Below are 20,916 nucleotides of genomic sequence, written 5' to 3'. Positions count from 1 at the left end.
GTATCACCCTGCTTAAAGGTGCCAAATTGTGTTTTTACCCATGGGACAGAATGATTGCTTTGTTCTGGTGTGCCAACAGAATATATCACACCAGGACAAATGTGATAGAGGGCCATAGCTACTGCAAGTATGTGTCCATTGTGGAATTAGGGGTTTTTTATTAGGTTGAAGTATTGCATTGTAACTGTCACTAAGACATGCCATCTCGCCACATTGTATGTGCATGACGGTACTATGGGATATACAGTTACTGGCCATTGATTATCCTGTGTATGTCTGTGAGAGCGCAAGTGGGGGATGGAAGGAGCAGCTGTGTTTTGACAACTCTGGTCATTTACTATCAGAGCAATAAGCAGATTACAGTACAACCTGCCCATGTGTGCATGTGTATGTCATGGAAAGCAGCTGTTTTACTGTGACCCACTTAGTGAATGGCCATTAATGAAGCCCTTTCTGCAGTCCAACCATATCATAATATCAAATGCCCAAGGGCAAATGTCTGGAAACCAATTTTTACATTGAGGCGTTTTCCTCTCGAGCACGACACTACTCTTTTTGTAACGTCCCTCCGCATAATCACTGTTTCCGCCTTGCAGTCGTGCGCATACGACCATACTTTTGCTCGTGTTGTTCATGTTGATAAAAGTGCTTTCCACATTTTTTTTTTAATCTCACCTAAAAATCGCTGAGAAAAGCCCTCACCTTGAGATATAGCCATTGAGGCCATGTCCACGCGGAAACGTTCCTGGGATGTTTTTTTTTTTTTTCACGGATTGAAAAAAATTCACGTCCACACTTTGTGGTATTAGTGTATAGTCGCGTCCAGGTGGAAATGTATCACTGGGTGAAAACGATGTAATACACAAGGCACACCTACGTATGACGCTGTAAACAGACATGCAGACCATGTGACACAACAAACTATAGCAGAAGAATAAACGCATGTGCATAAGTCCGTCGTCTTCAGCTTGTTTAGACTGACCACAAAGCGGAATTACTTCTGCGAGTCATTTTGGAGTATAACACAAGAAAATATCAGGAGAATACGACAGTTGAAATAGTCAGATATTATGTTGGCGTGTCGACTTCTGGTCACACATAAATTAGCTGCTTGGTTGTTTGAGATTAAAATTGAATGGACTAACTATGACTGCAATTAGTTAATCACAATTAATCCTTTAAATTAATTAAATTACTCCATTGTGTATAAAAACACCGCCTGTCAAAGCATGCCAAACAACCAATGCTGCTTTTAGTTTAATTTTAGCCAGTCAAAAGTTTGAAGACATTTCACTTTTTGGAAAATACCAAATAACAATGGCAGGAAGGAGAAGCTGAGTCGTGTGTATTCAAACTAGGCCTGGGCAATAAACCGAAAATTTAACGTTACTGAAATTTACCACGATAATGGACGTCATTTTGCCCATGTCGGTTAATTTGGTGTTTTACTAAGAGTGTATTTTTTTTTATCTGTTTTGACTGTGTGTGCTGGTATGCTATGTTCATTCCCCTTTAACATGAGGTACAGCATGTGTAGTCACGTGACTCCACCCATCCAGCCTGAGCAAGAAGGGAAACAGACGATGAGGGAACGGGTGACGGTTCAAATGAAGAAGCGGCTGTACAGTGCCAGCATTTCACTCGCATATGTGCCGAGAAGTAGACTGTGCGAGTAGAAAAAAAATAAAAAGGGAGCACACGTGCAACACGTGTTTTTCCAACCCTTTCATGTGTGTACCGGGTGTAGTATGCCAGGGTATGTCCCATACATTCATATTTGTGGACCGCAGACCCAGGGAGATTTATTTGGGGTTCCACAAAGATGATGTTGAGCAAAAGAACACAAAATGCAAAGTGAATATGAAAAGTGTCGTCACCACCCAAAGGACATTATGTAAATGAAGCGTTGTTGGCGCTTTTTGGAGGTTTTTTTCAGAAGGCTTTATTGCCGGAATAGGTGCTTCTCATTACATGCATTGTATTTCACTGAAAGTGCCAGTTGGTCAATAAATCAATGAAAAACAGTTAATTTGCGTTTCCTGCAAGTATTTTCACATGGTAAAGATATATAGTGGTCGGTGATTTATCGTGCATTTATCGTTATCGAGGTAAAACTGCCCAGTTTATCGTAATATTGATTTGAGGCCATATCACGCAGCCCTAATTCGTATTTTAACTAGTTTCTAACCAATCATTCAGAAGCTGAAATGCATTACTTAAATATCTAAAATTTTAAACTCCAAATATTCACTGATGAATGGTTTTCAAAATATTGTTTACAACCTAAAAGGACAGAGAGTTGGCGATCATATGCGTAGTGTTCTTTTACAAAGTCCCAACTCCAGCTGCTGGCATACCATGCATATTAGAAACCCCTTTTCACAAAACACCACACTAACATCAATGAGAGAATGCAGTTTATGAAGAAATTGTGTGTGAACGCTTAAGAGCTGAAGCTAAGCTGAAATGCTGTACGGAAAAAGTGGAATGACAGGAAATGTGGGACTTTTTGGAATGTGGAAAACAGTCCAAAACAGTTGAGAAATGTAGACCTAGTGAACATGAGAATGACTAAAATGCTAACAGTTCATCTCAGTGGGAATTGTTGTGAAGGAAAATGTGGAACTAGCGGTGGAAAGTGGGAACATAGATTCAACATAGATGTTGAAATGGTTTGAATCACTTGAGAAATGTGGAATTAGTAAGAGTTGTCAAGATAAAAGGATTATTTGGGGGGGAAAAGGGATTGTGGGGAATGTATTAATTGTGTATTAATTAATTGTAATTTTCATGACAGTCTTATTTTTCTGCCTACCACACCATCCCTTTCCAACACACGTTGTGATCCTTGTGAGCAGTCGAGTTGGTGAGCAGCCATGACACTTGTTAGCTTCCTTTGTGACCGATGACGATTAAAGAGAGATGGAGAGTGGTATTGGAGCTGAAACAAATTGACGTGTTACAACAGGCACTTTTTATTGCAAATGTTAGAGGAGAAGGCGTTGGGAGAAGATGGGCTCTACACAAGAAATATATTACAAGAGCAGATTTTGTCAAAGGTACGCATCATTCAATGTTGGAGAGTTTGCAGAGGGAGGAGCAAACAGTTGCCTCAACGGAGACAATGTCCAAAACGTCCTGTACGAGCTGAATGTTTTGATGCTGGGTTGAGAAATGTGGAAGGGGCTGATCGCCGAAAACGGTGGAATCATAATGATACATTTTATTTCTCTACGTAGTCTTTCTATCTTGTGTAGGTAAATCACACACACGTTTATTGAGCACACATTTTCCCCAGTGCTCTCCTTCCAGTGGTAGAAAAGCAACATATCCCACAAGGCTACAGCTCTTTGGAGTAAGGCCTGACTCAAAACACATGGAAGCTTTGGGAGACTGTGACATCACCCTCAGGTACAGGGACACTCTCCAGCGAAAGTGACTCCACCCATAATCCGTAGCTACCAAACGAAATAAAACAAGTCTCAGTGTGGCTTTTGGTGTTGAAATAATGCACTACAAGGACTACAAGTACCTGTAATAAGAGCATAGATCAAATTCAATACACACAGTTGAGTAACAGCCCTGTATAATCAAAATAATCCAGCTGAGGACAGTATATTTGTCATTTTATTTGCTTAAATGTATATCCATTAACCAAATATGCAAATGTATTTTGTTACCAATGGCGTTCCATAAACATGTTTCCAAGATAGTAGCCGGTGTATGACTGGCATGTTGGCCAATTTAGTTCCATATCCAGGTGCTACGTGCTAATAATCACTGTATGACAGTAAACTACATAAAGATAATTCAGTTGTGAAACAGTATATATTGGGTGGTTATGATTTTAGGCCCTTTTCCAATAAATGCTAGTCACGTATAGACATCTAACAAACATTAGACGTGGGCTCACAGGTTTTAGTGGGTAGTTTCTCTGGTGACGTAGCCTCCGCATTGAGAACTGAATCCTATGTGGACCCTACCGCCATATTGGATGTGGCAAGAGAGGATTCATGTTCTGCATGGAATTGTACCAACCTGTTTACAGTCCAAACAAGATCTCAGGGGATTACCTTTCACAGGGAAGGCTGAAAAAATACTTTTTATTTTATTCGGCTATTATAACATCATTTTACGAAAAGTATTTGTTGACTTTGTGGAATAATACTGTGGATTGGTCGGTAAAAGGAATCAAGTTTCCCATCACTAATACACGGAGAGGTGTGGCATTTCTTGCTCTGTAATCGGACTGCTTCTTCTTCCCAGGCGTGTTGCCATGCAGTGTGGCTATCATGTTGCTACTTGATGAACACGCTCCAGGAAATGACCTCAAGGAGTGTATTGTGTTGTGGTGTGAGTGTTGGATGTAGAGTTTACATCTCCAGTACGTTCCTCTTTGCATGGTGTTGGTAGTGCCATGGTCTGGGGAGGCATGAAACATGAATACTGTACTGTGAAATTTTGAAGCAGAGCATCATCCCCTCCCTTGAGAACCTGGGCCTCAAGGCGGGGGTGTGAGAGGCAGGGAGGACTTTCAGTATTAGTGCAGACCAGCCAACATACTCAGCATGTAATTTGACTCTTGAATACGCTATTTTGTTGCATTTCACTGGTTTCATTTTCGAGTTCAGTCTGTACAGTACAGATAAATAGATATCAGTTTAGAATAATTGAGAACCACTGCAGTATTCCAAGCGGCAAGTAATGAGCAAGTGAATAACATGCTCCAAGACGTCAGTGGGAAGCAAAGGTTTCATCTTAGCTAACTGTCTCAAATGGAAAATGCTAGATTGGGCACAGCATTCACCTGTTTACAAAAGTGTAAAAAAAACCCCACCAAAAAACACGCCAAGGTTTTTTTTGACATGTGCTTGGCAGTATGAGGATAACAGGCCCAGTACACTGTCAACACTATTTTAAAAAGCTGGATTGCACAAAAAAAGAATTTCAGTTTTTTTGCATTAGTGTTCCTACTTGTTGTACGTGCTTACCTGCTTTTTTGAGATACTGTTTGCATAAAAAATAGTTATGCATCCTTGGATCCCTCGAAAAGTCAGATTTACAAATTCATGTTATTATTATTTGTCTGAAACTTGCAAATAACTAAATTATCTGACAAAGACTACACAATAAACACATACACACACACTTTAGATCTTTCATAATACTAAAAATGTCACAATACTTCTCATTTTTGACAGTCTTTTGGTGAATTAGTTTGAAGATTTTTATTCCATAGAGGATTATTTGTATTATTTAGAAGACACCTTGCACAATAATAGAAGGAAGGTTCAATCAAAGGTAGAATTGTGACTTAAGAGTGGTTACACAGTGACCGCAGAATGCTTTTTCCTGGCAATGCTTACAGACGTGACTGAGTGAGTTGAGTGGCTGAGAACATGAAGAACAGGAAACGTGTAATTTGTAGGCATTTACTCTGAGAATGATTGCAAATGTGTCACTTGGAAGAGTTGTGGGCGTACACTATGTACAGAAAGCTTTCTTTTAGCTTCCTCCAGTGTTGTTGATATCTGGCCTTTGAGACTCATTTATCCATCCATCCATCTGTTTTCTATGCAAGGTTGTGGGGAGCCTATCCCACCTGACTTTGAGCATGGTATTCTCATGTTCTGGTCAGAAGTCAATCGCGGGGCACATATCGACAACCAACCATTCATACTCACAATCACACCTATGGACACTGAGTCTAACATGCATGGGTTTGGCATAGAAGGAAGCTGAAGAACCCGGTAAACCACACACAGATGTTCATGTGAGATTTGAATGCAGATCTCCAGACTGTCACAAGACACAAGGGCACGGTACGGCTTGTCGTGGAGATTTTGCCTGAGTCTAACCACTTAGAAAGACAGCAGTTACTGCCTTGGGTTTTGCTGTATCCGTGCCAACAAAGGCTCTGTATTACTTTCCTTAAAAAAACTGATAGAAGTGTTTTTTGCATACTGCTGCTTAAGCTTTGTTGTAAACAAACCAAAGTTAGTGAGTAGTATTGTGTTTCTCTGCTATTATTGCCGACTAAACCTCATTAAAATACTAGTGCATGGCTCAGATCAAGGGTACCCTTTGCTGTCTTCAAATTCACTTGAGTAGTATTTTAAATTGTTGTTCTAACAATGTGTACTATCCCTATCACTCTGATGTTTAGAGTGAGGAAGCTTACCAAGCCATAAATGAAGTTCATGTTCATGTTTTTATTTTGCGCTTTTGGACATTGAAATGTTACACGTAAAGCATGTCTACTTTCTCTGATAATTTGGTCATGATTTCTACTTAGAATTAAAGAATGATGTCTGAAATTGGTTTCTAATGTGTTTTATTCAAATATTGTCAGTGTAAAAAAAAAAAAAACTGTTGTGTAATCATTAGTGAAAGGTACATAACCTTCGTGTCTGCCTGCCGATGAAAATTTTGAAGAACATAATTCCATGAAAAAACAAACCCCATGATGATTACAATGGTATATATTAATGGAATAATTACTCAACTCTGCAACTGAAGTGATTTTTTTGTGTATAAAAGAGTAAAATAAGATTATTTGAACAAAAGTCTAACACCGAGTGGACACCGAGTTATGTACTTTACATTTAAGAAAGAGTGAACTACGGAGGGTTGCTATGGGAAATGGAAGATGTCTCGAGCTCTGGTATGTTGGGTGTGTGTTTTGCAATGTTTGAAGTTTGTGTTGATAACATTACCAAAGTCTATCCACGAGTTTAAAATTTTAAATGTAACACTTGGGTACCCTTGATCTGAGCCATGCACAGTAGTATTTGTGTGCATTGGCATCAATAAACAGCATAGTTGTTCTAAAGCCAACCAGTATTCATTGTGCTGCAAAAAAGGGAGTAGGTTTGATGTTCTAACAATGTTTGAATTCATCAATGTAATTGATTGATGACTGATGGAAAAAATAAAATATATCCATATGTTTGGATATTTATTTCCACCGAGGCTCTTAATAAGTGACCATAATGCCCAAAGTGATATCTTATAGTCAACTATTCCCTCTCCCACACTGTCCGTGCCTCCTTTTTCGTAGTTTATGCCTCCTTCCTGCTCTTTCTGCAGCTGTGAGATAACATAGACCTACCTTCTTTTCTGCAATGAGAGCTTCTTCTCTGGAGTTGAACATCTTGTAACTGCACTAAATTCAGTAATTTGCATAGTGATGATACCGTATGTGCAGTTTTTTTTTTGTTTGTTGCCGTATTTGTCCAAAATGTGATGCACGACAGTGTGATTCATTTTCTTTGGTGTAATAAAAACCGCTTTAACAATTTGATGACCCCAATAATCATAAATTAGGTGAACTGAGTACAAGATTAAACATCACTGCATGCGGTATTGCTTCTTTATTTAAAAAGACTAATGGGGAAATCGACACTGTGGACCTTATCAAGAATACAATATTCATCAGTCACTGCAGTGTACTTGCTCTGTAACAGCTAGCTAGCACTGCTGGCTGGACATATACCTCTTGACAGAGACAGATAGAACCGCAGACACACACACACACACGCACACACATATAACCTCCATGTTTTTGTTGCACGCACAGTATGACACAGCCTCATGTGGGTGTTTGAAGGCGTGGTTACAGTGGTCATGTTTCCCACCTCTCATCTCTCCATCTGACTGACCTTGTTGTGTAACCATAAATCATAGCATCACCCACCCTCCCTCCTCATGCTCACAAATACTCGGCACTCAAATACATGACATGATATTCTTCCTATGTAGTGGGGGAAAAAGAAATACAATCATGAAAAATAGCAAATGTATATGCCTCACTCACAACATGCACAGATCTGAAGACGAAATGGAGATGCTACTGCGCTTTTTCCGTCGGATGGATGGATGGACTGGGTGTGTATTAAATATGCAGCATCAAAGTGGAGTGTACTGCCTTTGAACTGTCAGACTTTCTCTTTTCAATAATTTATTCATCACGATGGAGCGCTTCTCTCCCTTTTTCCTCTACCCTTCTTTGTGCCTCTCTTCATTATGTCTCCACTTGTGGAGTTCTTCTTTATTTGTGTTGTTATTAGTCTTCAAACATTCATCCGTTCCCACAAATCTTACATTCAGTCTACAAAGACTTTGTCTTTGACTCATAACAGTGCTATTGTTGTTGGTTTTTTTTAATAAGTTTATAAGATTTTTTTTGTGTGTTTGTGTAGGCGTTTAAACCAGTGGTGGGGAAGAGCCTCTTGTCATCAGTAACAGCGGTGGAATTCTTATTAGATCGACAGCTGGACTTCCTCTCTGATCAATCAGCCTACCAACCATACCAGGTAATTATTCAACTGCACCAGATAAGCAGACCAATTATGTTGATACACTTTATAGCTTTTGACAATGGACAGTGCTGAACTGGAAATCACCTTGAATCTTAATATTTCAGCATACAAATAAATCTTTAAATAGCTTCGGGGGTGTTTCAGTATGACTGTCCCCGAGTGAACAAAAGTCTGTAATGGTTGAATGAATTTATTGTGGAAGAACTTGACTGACCCGTGCTGAGCCCTGAACTCAAACGTCTTAAGGCAGGGGTGCCAAACTCGTTTTCATTGAGGACCATATCACAAAAGGTACCACAATCAGTTGAAACTGATTTTCAGTTGGTGTAATGGACACATCCCAGTACTTTTCTGATTAATGACATCTGTGTCCGGTCCGTAGTGCCCCAAGATCTGTCTTCCTATAATATTTCTGGATTAGCCTTTAGACTGTACCATTTGTGTGCTATTAGTTCTAGTATGAGTGTTATGCCTAGCTTACACTTGCACGCATTTAGTCACCTCAGTGGTATGCAATTTTGCGTGCCAATTTTGCGAGTAAATTGGTGGTAAATAGGTGTGAAGTATGTATAACCTGTGCGGTGTTTGAAATGTTAAAAATTTGCGTCACGCATAATTTCTGTGAATTAGTCGTAAACGCAACGCAATCTAAGCATAAACAATGCGGGCGGTGCGTATCAAAGCATGTCTCAGCGCGTCTCATTCACATGAATGGGTTAACTTTTCCCCCACCTCTTGGAGAAAGTTGGAGGGAATTCTCAAGTAATTTTTGTAGCCTCTTGGATCTTCCATGCGAGTTTCGTTTAATAAGTGATAGGGGTGTAGCAATTCGTTTTAATAACGATTCGATTCGTATCACGATTTGTGGTTGCCGATACGATTCAAGGACGATATTGGTTCCTTGAAAACGATCTGATCCGAAACGATTCATTAATCATAAATTGATTCAGTAACTTTTTAGCCAGAAATTCACTGTGAAATAAATACCTGTATACTGGACAGTGCAGGTGAACTTTCCTAGATTCCCGTTGTTTTTTTGTAATGGAATCAGATTATTGAATTATGTCTGAAATTATTGATAATGCTGACATACTTAAGAATAAATTACCAATGAGTACAAAAAATGAGTTAACAATGCAATACAAAATCAGGATGAACAGAGGGTGGTATAGCTTGCCATGATGAATTATTTACTTTAAAGAGTTCAATCCAAACCTGCACTTGGCACCAAAAGGTCAATGTAGTTGAATCGTAGGAATATAAATTGATGTGTCAATGTAGTGAATTAATCTTTACACTCTTAAAAAGTGATCATAATGCCCAAAGTGATGCCTTCTAGTCAGCAATTCCCTCTCCCACACTGTCCATGCCTTCTTTTTTTCTAGTTAATGCCTCCTTCCTGCTCTTTGTGCACTCTCTTTCTAAAGCTGCAAGATAATATAGACTTACCTTTCTTTTCTGCAATTAGAACTTCTCTTGAGTTCAACATCTGGGGCGATGCCTGCTGTTGCATGGCATCATGCGTGACACAGTGGGACAAAAAACTGCTTCACGGATGCGGGAAGTGATGGTGACAATGCATACCGGTGTGGGAACAATGCGTGTCGCGCGTGCTATTGTCATCTGGGAACGTGGTCATTTTGTGCCAACGCGCACCATTTTCGGTAACAAATTGCGTGCAAAGTGTGTAATTTATGAGTAAACAGAACGCAAACACTCCGCAAACTCGTCTTCACGCTTTTCAGGCATGCCATAAATAATAATTGTGGGACAATGCGGAAGCAAAATGTGTAAACGCCACTTTAGGGTTATTGTGAAGTGCTTGTACGTGTGCTCTTTTGGTGCGTTCGTGCTACCCTAGTAGCAAGCACTTGTAAAAGTGTTTTTGCCCTTGGCATCAACTGATGCAGTGTAATATCGTCAGTATCCCCCCCAGTGCCCTGTCCCATTTTATTATTGGACACGTACATAGACACTATAAAACTCCTAAAACTACAAAATCATCTTCAACCCAACACAACCCAAACCTATATAGGAAAGAAATGTTACCATACGTCCAGCCTGTGTTTACCTGCCTGGTAATCATTTTAAACTTATTCTAAAATTTCCCATAAACTTTATTTGGACTCCTGATTTATTATGGTTTAACATTATTTTTTAGTATTGCGCCAAATCCAAATTATGAATCTCCCCTGGAGTCCCTCACATCAGCACTGAATTAAGGAAAGTGGGAGCCTCACTCTTTTCCTGACACATTCAGGCGCATGCACACACACACACACACACACACACACACACACACACACACACACACACTTAAGCAGCAGGCTGGGTTGGCCCACTCAACAGTGACTTCATTGTACAGTCTATGCCAAACAGATTGTAGCCCCCTCCCTCGTCTTCCTCCCTCCAGTCTTCCTGACCAACTGGAAAAACAGAGAAGGGAGTGGCCACAGTTTCATTGCTGCGTGTGTGTGTGTGTGTGTGTGTGTGTGTGTGTGTCTGACAGTGCGAGTGACTGAGAGGAAGACTGTTTTTACAGCTCGGATGGGTTCAAAGGTCTCTAGTAGAATAGGCAGCTCTGTGTGGGGAGGGGTGATTTAGCAATGGAGGAATCTGTGTGTGTGTGTGTGTGTGTGTGTGCGTGTTGCAAGCAAATGGACAGGGAGAAAAGACAAACTCTTACTGCTGACTCGGGAGTTTAACCAACTACATACACACACAATTGAGAAACAGACCCTAAAGTATCCTTTTCCCCCCTCCTGTTTCTCACAGCTGTTTTCAATCAGTCAGTACACTACAAGCAGCGATATTAGCAATAAAAGTCCATCTCATCTCTCTAACATCTGAAGACATTTCAATATAATACCACACCGGGTCTGTTCATTAGAAAACCATTACAGTTGAGGGTGTCTCCACACCTGCATGCACCTTTTATCAATCACACGCCACCTGGAAATGTCATCACGTCCCTGCATAAATCACTGCAGCAAGCAAAAAAATAGTCTATTAATGTAACCTTAGGTGGAAGGAACAAAATAATAAATAAGTCATGCAGTGGACTGGATGCAGGCTGTGCCCTGCGATTGGCTGGCAACCAGTCCAGGGTGTAGCACACCTCTTGCCTGACGTCACCTGGGATAGGCTCCAGCATAACCTTGCTACTCTAGTGAGGATAAGTGGCATAGAAAATAAATGAATAATGCAGTGGAACCTTGGTTTTTGTGATCAGTTTGTTGCAAAAGGGCTGTCTAAAACTGAAACATACATCTTTGACATCATAGACTGCGACGTAATGTAGTTGTCTTCCGGTTCCGGTTGCCATTTTGTTAGCAAGCTATGTTCACAAGTTTGTGATAAAAATACATTAAGGACACAGCTGGACACACACTGTGTATTAATAACACGACAACACACGCACCATATTGTGCGCTAATCGAAGACTGCACGCAAACGGAGGCAAAATCCAGCCATCCATCTTCTTTCGCTTATCTGAGTTTGGGTAGCAGGGGCAGCAGCCTAAGCAGGGAAGCCAGGACTTCCCTCTCCCCGGCTACTTCGTCCAGCTCCTCCCGACGGATTTCGAGGCGTTCCCAGGGCAGTTGAGAGACCTAGTCTCTCCAACGTGTCCTGGGTTTTCCCCAAGGTTGGATGTGGCCTCGCCAGGGAGGTGTCCGACGGGCATTCTGAGCAGATGCCCGAGCCACCTCCTCTGGCTCCTCTCAATGCGGAGGAGCAGAGGGTCTACTCAGAGTTTCTCCCGGATGACAGTGCTTCTCACCTTATCGCTAAGGGAGAGCCCAGCCACCCTATGGAGTAAACTCATTTCAGCTGCTTGTAACCGTAAGCTAATCCTTTCAGTCACTACCCAAAGCTCATGACCATAAGTGAGGGGAGGAATGTAGATTGACCGGTAAATTGAGAGCTTTGCCTTTTGGCTCAGTTCCCTCTTCACAACAACTAACCGATGCAGAGATCACTGCAGACGCCGCACCAATCCGCCTGTCAATCTTACGTTCCATCCTTCCCTCACTCATGAACGAGACTCAGAGGTACTTAAACTCCTCCACTTGGAGCAGGATCTCATTCCCGACCCGGAGATGGTACTTCACCCTTTTCCGGTCGAGAACCATGGACTCGTACTTGGAGGTTCTGATTCTCATCCCATTCGCTTCACACCTGGCTGCGAACGGATCCAGTGAGAGTTGAAGATCAGGGCTCGATGAAGCCAGCAGAACCACATTGTCTGCAAAAAGCAGAGAACAAACCTGCAGCCACCAAACCGAAACCTCAACACCCTGGCTGCTCCTCAAAATTCTGTCCATAAAATGAACAGAATCGGTGACAAAGGGCAGCCCCTGGCGGAGTCAGGGAACCAGTCCAAAAATTGTGGCGTAAATTGTTGACGTTAACCGGAAGACGCGCCAACCGGGTTTCCACTGTATATACTGTATTTACAATTCCAAGCAGAAAAAAGAACTCCATGAATATGTGGGGGAGCAAATGCCGAACCACAAATAGGCCACAAGAGAGCAGGCGTTGTTGAACTTCAAAAGAACTGAATAAAGACCTTTCAAATGAATTTCTGCAAATGTCACTCAAAATAACCACATCAATCTGTGATGCTTCCCACTGGGAGATGTTGTTTGAACACCAACGTTTGTGACCACACTGTTTTTATTTACCTTTCTTCTGCTTTATGGTTACAACTGACATGTGACAAAACTGATTATAACAAATGAAATATCATTGCTAATCTGTTCTCCATACCATTAATGTAGATGTTGTTTGATGTAATGTTTTTCTGCAATCGATTACGATGATAATTTGATGGACTGCTTGTATATTTTCAAATCAACTCTAGAGTTTGCATGCTGGCACGCACAAGTTTTGTCATAGATCACAACAGTGGCGTAGAAAGCGGCAAACACATCTTTCAGGTCCCATTTTGTGTCGCAGAGCATTTGTTGTGAGCTGTGGTGGAGCTGTACTGTTCAAGCTTCAAGCTGAGCAGGCACAAGTCATCCATTAATGCATGAATGTAAATCATTCATTTACTGAAACAGCTGAATGGACTGGGGGGAAACTTCCACTTATTCACACTCCCTTGCATTGCCACGACATTGTAATAGAATCCAAAAGAAGTCTTCAACACTTTATCTTGCTGTGGTTACCATTTTGCCTTAGCATATCGAAATAGGTCTACTGTAAGCCAGAGCAGACATGGTTGTTATATTTGTCAAAATCAGTAAAACTGTATGGTCCATACTCCATTTTCGACTCCTTATTCTTTGGGTGAGAGGCAGGGTACACCCTGGACTGGTCGCCAGTCAGCCACAGGGCACATACAGAGACAGACATTCATTACTCACATACGCACCATCACTGAGTGGGGACTGAACACACACTGCCTGCAATTGAAGGCAGGCGAGTCAACCGTTCAACTAGGGATGAGCCGTTTTACACGAGTATCCGTTACGGAAAATGCATTTTTGCCGAGTACGAGCATGAAACGAGTACAGCTCGTCATTATCCGTAATCGTGATGAAAGTAAATTCTCACTGGATGAGAATCACAGAGCGTGATTGGCCAGTCACCCACAGCGACCGCCCTTCCCTACAGAGACTTGCTTAGTGTCACATTAATGCCAAAATTGGCGCGCATAAAAACATTCTCTGCGCGCATAAAGACCACTCTCCTCGCACTCACGATGTCTGACTTTGCTGCTTCCTGCATGCGCACGCTCGCCCACGACGGCTCCCTGCTCGCGCTGACTGAATAAGCGCTCGCTGCTGCTTATCGGTTTGTATGATATTTAAGTTAGTTGGTAAACTTGTTTTGTTACGTATACGGTGCATTTGACAATACAGAGCTGTAAATGGCTCGTGTTGCGTTTCAACCACGCCCACTTCCGGTTTATTCCCCGCCCACACAGAGTACAGATACAGATAATTTAGATGGTTAACAGGTACAGATAGTGGTGTACTCGCTTATCCGTACGTTCAACCATCAAAACTGTACAGTAAGGTCTTACACGATATCACCGTTCATTATGGGACACTGGTTGACCTCTGATTTGTTGACGCTTCAAACAGTTTTTTCCTCTTGGAAATATTGGAATGGATAGAGGGACTCAAACTGGCACATTAAAATTAAACCTTAAAAGTACTGGAATTTTGTGTCAGCAGTAATAATTTTGCATGCGTTGATGAATTGTGGGGACATGAACCAGCAGGGAGGACTGCAAGTGTCCGGTGTCAGAGTAAGGTGCAAAGGGGGAGCAGCGGCCAGGGTGGCACAGTGGTCGGGTTTCGTAGGAAATGCTTAAAAACTAAATGTAGCCCACTTGCCAGCATAATATCTGTTCTTCTTTTATTGTTGCAGTTGTCACTCGTTTTTAGCGGTTCATTTGTTTCAGACCCGACCACGACATAGGGTTCAATGTTAATACACTTGATATTTAAAAGGAAAAATAAATACAGTTGTTAACATTATTAGAGCCCTGTAGACATGAAACAACATACCTATAGTCACCTTTACACGCCTGTTATTCATTGTGTACAATGCATTGCGCAACTCTTATGCTGCAGGGACTCGACGGCAGCAAGCTAGCGAGCTAATCAGTTAACCTTGAATTTATTTCTTCCAAACTTAAGAAGCCAAAAACTTACCACTTCCACACAAAATAGGAGGATAACGTTTTTCACTCGGTCATGTCAGACATGCCATGGCTGACTTTCATGACTTCATGCAGTGTTAAGGTACTGTAACGTAAGCTAATGTCTCAGTGTTGTGTGTCATTACTGCCGCCTAGTGACCAGAATACTACACATCACTTGTATTTCAGTATGTTTTGACTAGTAATAGACCATAGTCAACCACGAAATGAACAAAACCGAAACGTGGTAGCACAAATTGGAAAAACAACAACCTGCCAAACTCTGTTAGCCGCCTAATTTTTTTGTTAAAATCCAGAGTCGGTATATAAAATGAATTTGGCGTAACAGCCTTACCTGTTTTCAATGATACGCTGTCGGTTGTTGTCGCGTGATATGTAAGAAGCTCCTGACACAAATTGCGCTTCACTTTCTATTAAACACACACGCCATTTTCCAATTCTTTATTAGCACAAATTAGGCTGGTTTTGTAACAAAACATTCCATGTAAAAATGTATCAACAGCAGCTGTGGGCACCCCCCTTGTAGTCAGAATGGTACGGTATTGATCACATGACATTTTTATAGGATTCAAAGGCAAGATTAATAGTCGAATCAGTCTTCCGAACCAAATTGTCGAATAGTGGACTATTCTAAGACACCCCTCGTTGATACTGCATGAATGGCTTTAATTAGGACAGGATTACAAAGTTAGTAACTGTCACTTTCAAGTGGAGCTCAGCAGTGAGATGAACTTAACATACTGGCCTTGTGTGGAATGCTTCACTGGTAACAGGGAGATCATTTTCAATGTTAGTCTGCATGAGATATCTGAGAGCCGTTATTTAAAAAGGCTGCATCAAAATGAAATGATAGTGACACGGAGTAATGGGCTATCTAAGTTCAAAGAAATATATTCCTTTTATGACATACAGCCTTAACTTACCTTTTACCATATAATCATTCACACATAATCAGATTTTATTTTGAAATTGGCTCTCAGAATGTTTTACTATACTGGAGGTTATAAAAATCGACTAATTTCTCATCCACACCCAAATATGGAAGATTGCTTTATGGGAAATGTCCACCCTGTCGGAGTTTTTAAGGATGTAAAAGGCTATTTGCGTGTGGATGAAGGCATGTAGCACGCTCGGGATGTGATTTCTTGACATTTCACAGACTCCGACTGTGTTTTCCTTCGTAGAACTCCTATTAGCGCTCATCCCTTAAAGCGGCAGTTGCTTCCTTTTTAAAGGGCCGCATGCCACAACAGACACAGAGCATCCATTGGGTATTTTAGTGCGATGCACATTAATTACATCCAGGCTTTCGTGGGCCACATAAAAGGGCTTGGCCTTGAGTTTGACACCTGTGCTTTTCATAAGAGATGTTCTGAGCTCTCACGAGATGTAGCTCTCGATTCTCTTGATGACTGTGGTCCCATGGCTTCCTTGAGATCATTAGCAAGCTCCCCCCGTGTAATTCTATGCTGATCCCTCACCTTTTTCACAATCATTCTTCCCCCCTACGAGGTGAGACCTTGCATGGCGTCCCCAAAGCGAGGGTGATTATGTTGTATTTCCTCCATTTTTGATTTTTCACACCAAGAGTGGTTTCTTTCTCAGCAAGCTTCTTCCTCCAGGCACAGGGCTAATTTGTGCACTTAATGGGCACATCAGAATTCTTGCTGGTTGATAAAGGATCCAATACTTATTTCACGTGTTTAACCTTTTATTTCATGTTTTCTGTTGCATTAAACCCACCATGTTTAATGTAAGAGTAATAAGTAATGGTGTAAGACCTTATAGGCAAACACCGAACTACAAGAGTGCACAAAATATATGTATTTGCTGACCTCCACAGGGCTACATTCCAGTGTGCTATTTTGAGTGTGTATGCTGGTTTTAATTTAGAGCAAAGCAGAGATGAGAAAGTAGAACACTGCGCAGGGAGAGAGAGAGACCGTAGGGTAAAATGAAAGCCAGACGTCACCTAATCTCTTCTTCCTGCCAGTTGCATACTCCTTGTCTTGACTGGAGTCCTACAGCCTTCTCTTGTTATATGTATTTCCAGAAAACAATTCCACAAATACAGTATGCCTTTCTCAAGACAAAAGACATCACTTACCCTTCACATCGTCATCCAAGATCCATTGATTCTTTATGGAATCTAACAGTGAACACACTCCAATATCAATCCACTTGGATTGCAAATCAAAATGGTTTCACATTGTGTGATTCACCTGTTCTTCATTATCCTCAAAGCCTCTCCAAAGTAACCCCAAATGAACTGTGTGCACAAAGCGAAATGAGACGCCTCCCAATGTGGTAACTGTGGTTTGATTTAGCTTTTTTTTTTCTTCTTCTTTTTTTAAATCCCTCCTTCAGTCAGTGGCACAATGCATGGGGTATTTCAATAACATGAATTGTTTTTCAAATATTCCAGTTGTACGGTTTATACTGTAGTCAAAGTGTGGGTTCAGTCCAATAAGTAGTATCAGACCTGCCAGTGTTGTTTTAGTAAAAGCTAAAGCTAACAAAAAAAAAAAAAAACATGCTAGAAAGAAAGCTCTGCGTTATTGTTAGGGCTGTCAAATATAGCGCGTTAACAGCCGCAACTAATTTATTTCATTAATTATGTTCACATTTGTTGCGTCATTAACGCACGCTCATCATGTCAAGCCTCATCACTCTGTTATGATATCAGTGGGAGCCACAATAGCGTCCCCACTAAGTCACACAGTCTGATGCTCTTTTAGAACGTTATTCAGACCTGAACGCATCAACAGCAGTGCAATTCCAACGCCATATATGTATCTCCAACTCACAAACACGTCTTTAGTCCGCTCGTCCTGGGAACGACACCTCCTCATTGTCACTAGACCACAGCTAGTAGCATTCAGGGAAAATCACAACAACGTTTTTATTATGCGAACAGAAAGACAAAGAAAAACAGGAAGTGGATATTCTTATCTCTCACTTGGTAACCGTTAATGCGGTAGCTCTTAATGTAACGTTTAAATATGCTCGGAAATCCCAGAAAGTACATCAGTCTACACTCAAAACATGTGAATTCAACTTAAGTTTCGTGATGTCTTTGAACGCAACCCTTCAACGCGATTAAAGTGTGATTCAAATGTTCTGCTACTATTACAGAGACTAATGTTAGGCAAATACATGTATGGTATGTCTTAGCTTTATTTAAATTTAATATATTTTATATAACTTAATGCAATTTAATTATACATTCAAATACATCTCATTTTGTTCTGGTAGTCATCTTTCTGTTCATTAAAAACAGCCAAAATGGGCATATTTCACCCAGAGTGCCAAATGATGATTAATTCATTTGAAAACTGATTAATTTGATTAAAATGTTTAATCACTAGACAGTTATTAATGTCAACATTTCAGCTTTTTCTCGTTACATTCTGAACATTATCAAGAAAAACACAGAGATAAGCATCTTACCAACATTTCATATAAAAAGGTTACCATACCAAAAGTGTAGCTTTATTCAGCCTCATCAAAGTACACATGTATTTAAAAAAAATTAAAAAATAAATCTCAGAACATGCTTACCCTACGAGTGAGATCTGCATCTGCATAGAGTTTCTTTTCTGGATTTTGTGTTTTTTGTGATCGTGTGTCTCCCTCTCTGTTCAAATAGATTGGGGTGCACTATGATTGTCAGGTCAATATGAGGAATTATTATGTCATGCCGATAAATTGATAACATGAAAAATACATAACTCGGAAAACTGATCATTCTAAAAAAAAAAAAAAAAAAGATTGCCCGTACTGTAATGGTGAGCGAATCAAGCGCTCCTTTTTTCTCCAAGCTAGGGCTGTCAAATGATTCCAATTTTAAGTCAAATTAATCACAGTTTTCCAATGAATTAATCATGATTAATTTACGACTGTGTGAAATATGCCCAGTTTTACTGTAAGATATGACCAGAAAGATAAAGGAAAGATAGGATTAGATATATTTGGATGTATTAACAGCTCCAGATGAACTGAAAATGTAAATCACGCTACAAGACAGCAGACACGTTTGTGTATTGTGTGTTTGTGTAAAGTGTATTTGTCTAACACCTGTTAGTCTCTTTAATAGCAGCAGAACATTTGAATCACACTTTAACCGTGTTATCATGAGCAATGTGGGGTCGCGTTCAAAGACACAGCATCATTTAAATTGGTTTCACATGTTTTGAGTGTATTTTCTGGGATTTCCGAGCATGCTCAAATGCAGCAAAATGATGAGGACAAATATACAGGTACAGTTTGTCAAATCCAACCTTGAGTGATTCTTACCTTCAGGTGTGTGCAAACTACAGTTAAATCAAAATGTAAAAGAATAATAGCCATATAAAAATGATCGGTTATCGTATCGGTCTCTGTCTTGAGAAGCAGAAAGTCGGTATCGGCTTGAAAAAAAAAATCCTGCATCCCTAACAATTATGGACAGTTCAAGACTTTGTGCAAAAATGATCGGGGGCTGAATAATAGTTTTCCCCGCTGTGTGTTCTGTTCAATTTTCAGGATGAGGTGGATGGTCAGAACCCAGTGTTAAGAGAAAATCCTCAGCTCCATGAGGAACTGAGGGGCTGGCTCAAAGACCAGAAAGTGCAGGAAATTTTTATGCAAGGTAAGATTTTAAAGTATGGAAGCCCGTTTCGGACACTGGAAGAAAAAAAAAAAAAATCCCAACAGTAAGTCATAATTATAAGATGAAAAGTCTAAATTATGAGATAAGAAAGTCATAGTTATGAGATTAAAAAGTCAAAAGTATGAGATAAAAAGTCAGAATTAGGAGATAGTCGTGATCATGGGGTAAAAAGTCGAAATTATGAGATAGAAAGTTACAGTTATGTGATAGGAGAGTCATAATTATGAGATAAATATGTGAAATTATGAAATACAAACGGTCCCTTTTTATCTTTTTATCTCACAATTGACTTTTTATCTCGTAATTTCCATATTTTATCTCATAATTGTGACTCTCCTGTCACACAATGATGACTTTTTAATCTCATCGTTTTGACTTTGTATTTCAAAATTATGAGGGATTTTTTTTTTCTATCAGTGCTGAAACGTGCTTCCATACTAAAGTGATATAGTCTTTGTTCATTTGATCTTTGTTACATATTATTATTGTTTTGCATGAAGACTGAACCAATGCATTTGGATGAAAGATGAAGAAATAAAGCATTTCTGCTCACTTTCAGGTCCCTATTCATTGAATGGCTACCGCGTGCGTGTGTACAGACAAGACTCAGCCACCCAGTGGTTCACTGGCATCATTACACATCACGACCTCTTTAGCCGAAACATGGTCGTTATGAATGACCAGGTACATTATTCCACCAGAAAAGCACACCTGAGAAGTACGCGGGTTTACAGTGTTGGGTTGCTCTGTTCTATTTTTAGGTGCTAGAGCCTCAAAATGTGGATCCATCCATGATCCAGATGACCTTTCTAGATGATGTGGTTCACTCTCTATTAAAAGGAGAAAATATAGGCATCACCTCCAGACGAAGGTCGCGATCTAGCCAGAACAACAATTCTTCCCATGTGAGTACACATAAACACATCTACTTCCATCTACTGTGATGAGTATTCCTAGAATAAAGATAGGTTTGATGTATGTTATAAGAAGAATTGTCACAGTAAATTATATACAGCTCAAAACATACACAAACACACATAGAAATATATCAGTGGTGTGTAGTCTGGGCCAGCAAGGCCTTCTCTGCTGGCCTGAACACAATCAGAAACACTGAACTACATTTACAACTTAATTCTACGATTTGTTTTGTGAAATAGTATTAATTTATACCCAGCAGCCTTGTATGTTTACTTTGTCGTGTGTCTCTTGGCTGCACTGCTTCCAGTAGTGTACGTGTATGTTAGACGTTATGTGTCAGATTTCAT

At 40.3% G+C, this 20,916-nt stretch overlaps 1 protein-coding gene across 7 annotated transcripts in view; it reads left to right on the top strand.

Annotated features, from left to right (window-relative positions):
- jmjd1cb (jumonji domain containing 1Cb) overlaps positions 1–20,916 on the top strand; it is a 154,681-nt gene that overhangs the window by 97,104 nt on the left and 36,661 nt on the right. For 6 of the 7 annotated variants that reach the window (XM_054757419.1, XM_054757427.1, XM_054757400.1 and 3 more), the window contains 4 exons: positions 8,202–8,315; positions 19,525–19,630; positions 20,211–20,335; positions 20,413–20,556. In XM_054757419.1, coding sequence (XP_054613394.1) covers positions 8,202–8,315; positions 19,525–19,630; positions 20,211–20,335; positions 20,413–20,556 — 489 coding nt within the window. Of the gene's footprint in view, positions 1–6,844; positions 7,888–8,201; positions 8,316–19,524; positions 19,631–20,210; positions 20,336–20,412; positions 20,557–20,916 lie in introns of those variants that run through there. The other variant, XM_054757436.1, reaches the window with a different exon arrangement.

The sequence above is a fragment of the Dunckerocampus dactyliophorus genome, chromosome 2 (genome assembly GCF_027744805.1).
Source record: "Dunckerocampus dactyliophorus isolate RoL2022-P2 chromosome 2, RoL_Ddac_1.1, whole genome shotgun sequence".
Lineage (NCBI taxonomy): Eukaryota > Metazoa > Chordata > Actinopteri > Syngnathiformes > Syngnathidae > Dunckerocampus > Dunckerocampus dactyliophorus.
This window is presented reverse-complemented; position numbering and strand designations above follow the sequence as displayed.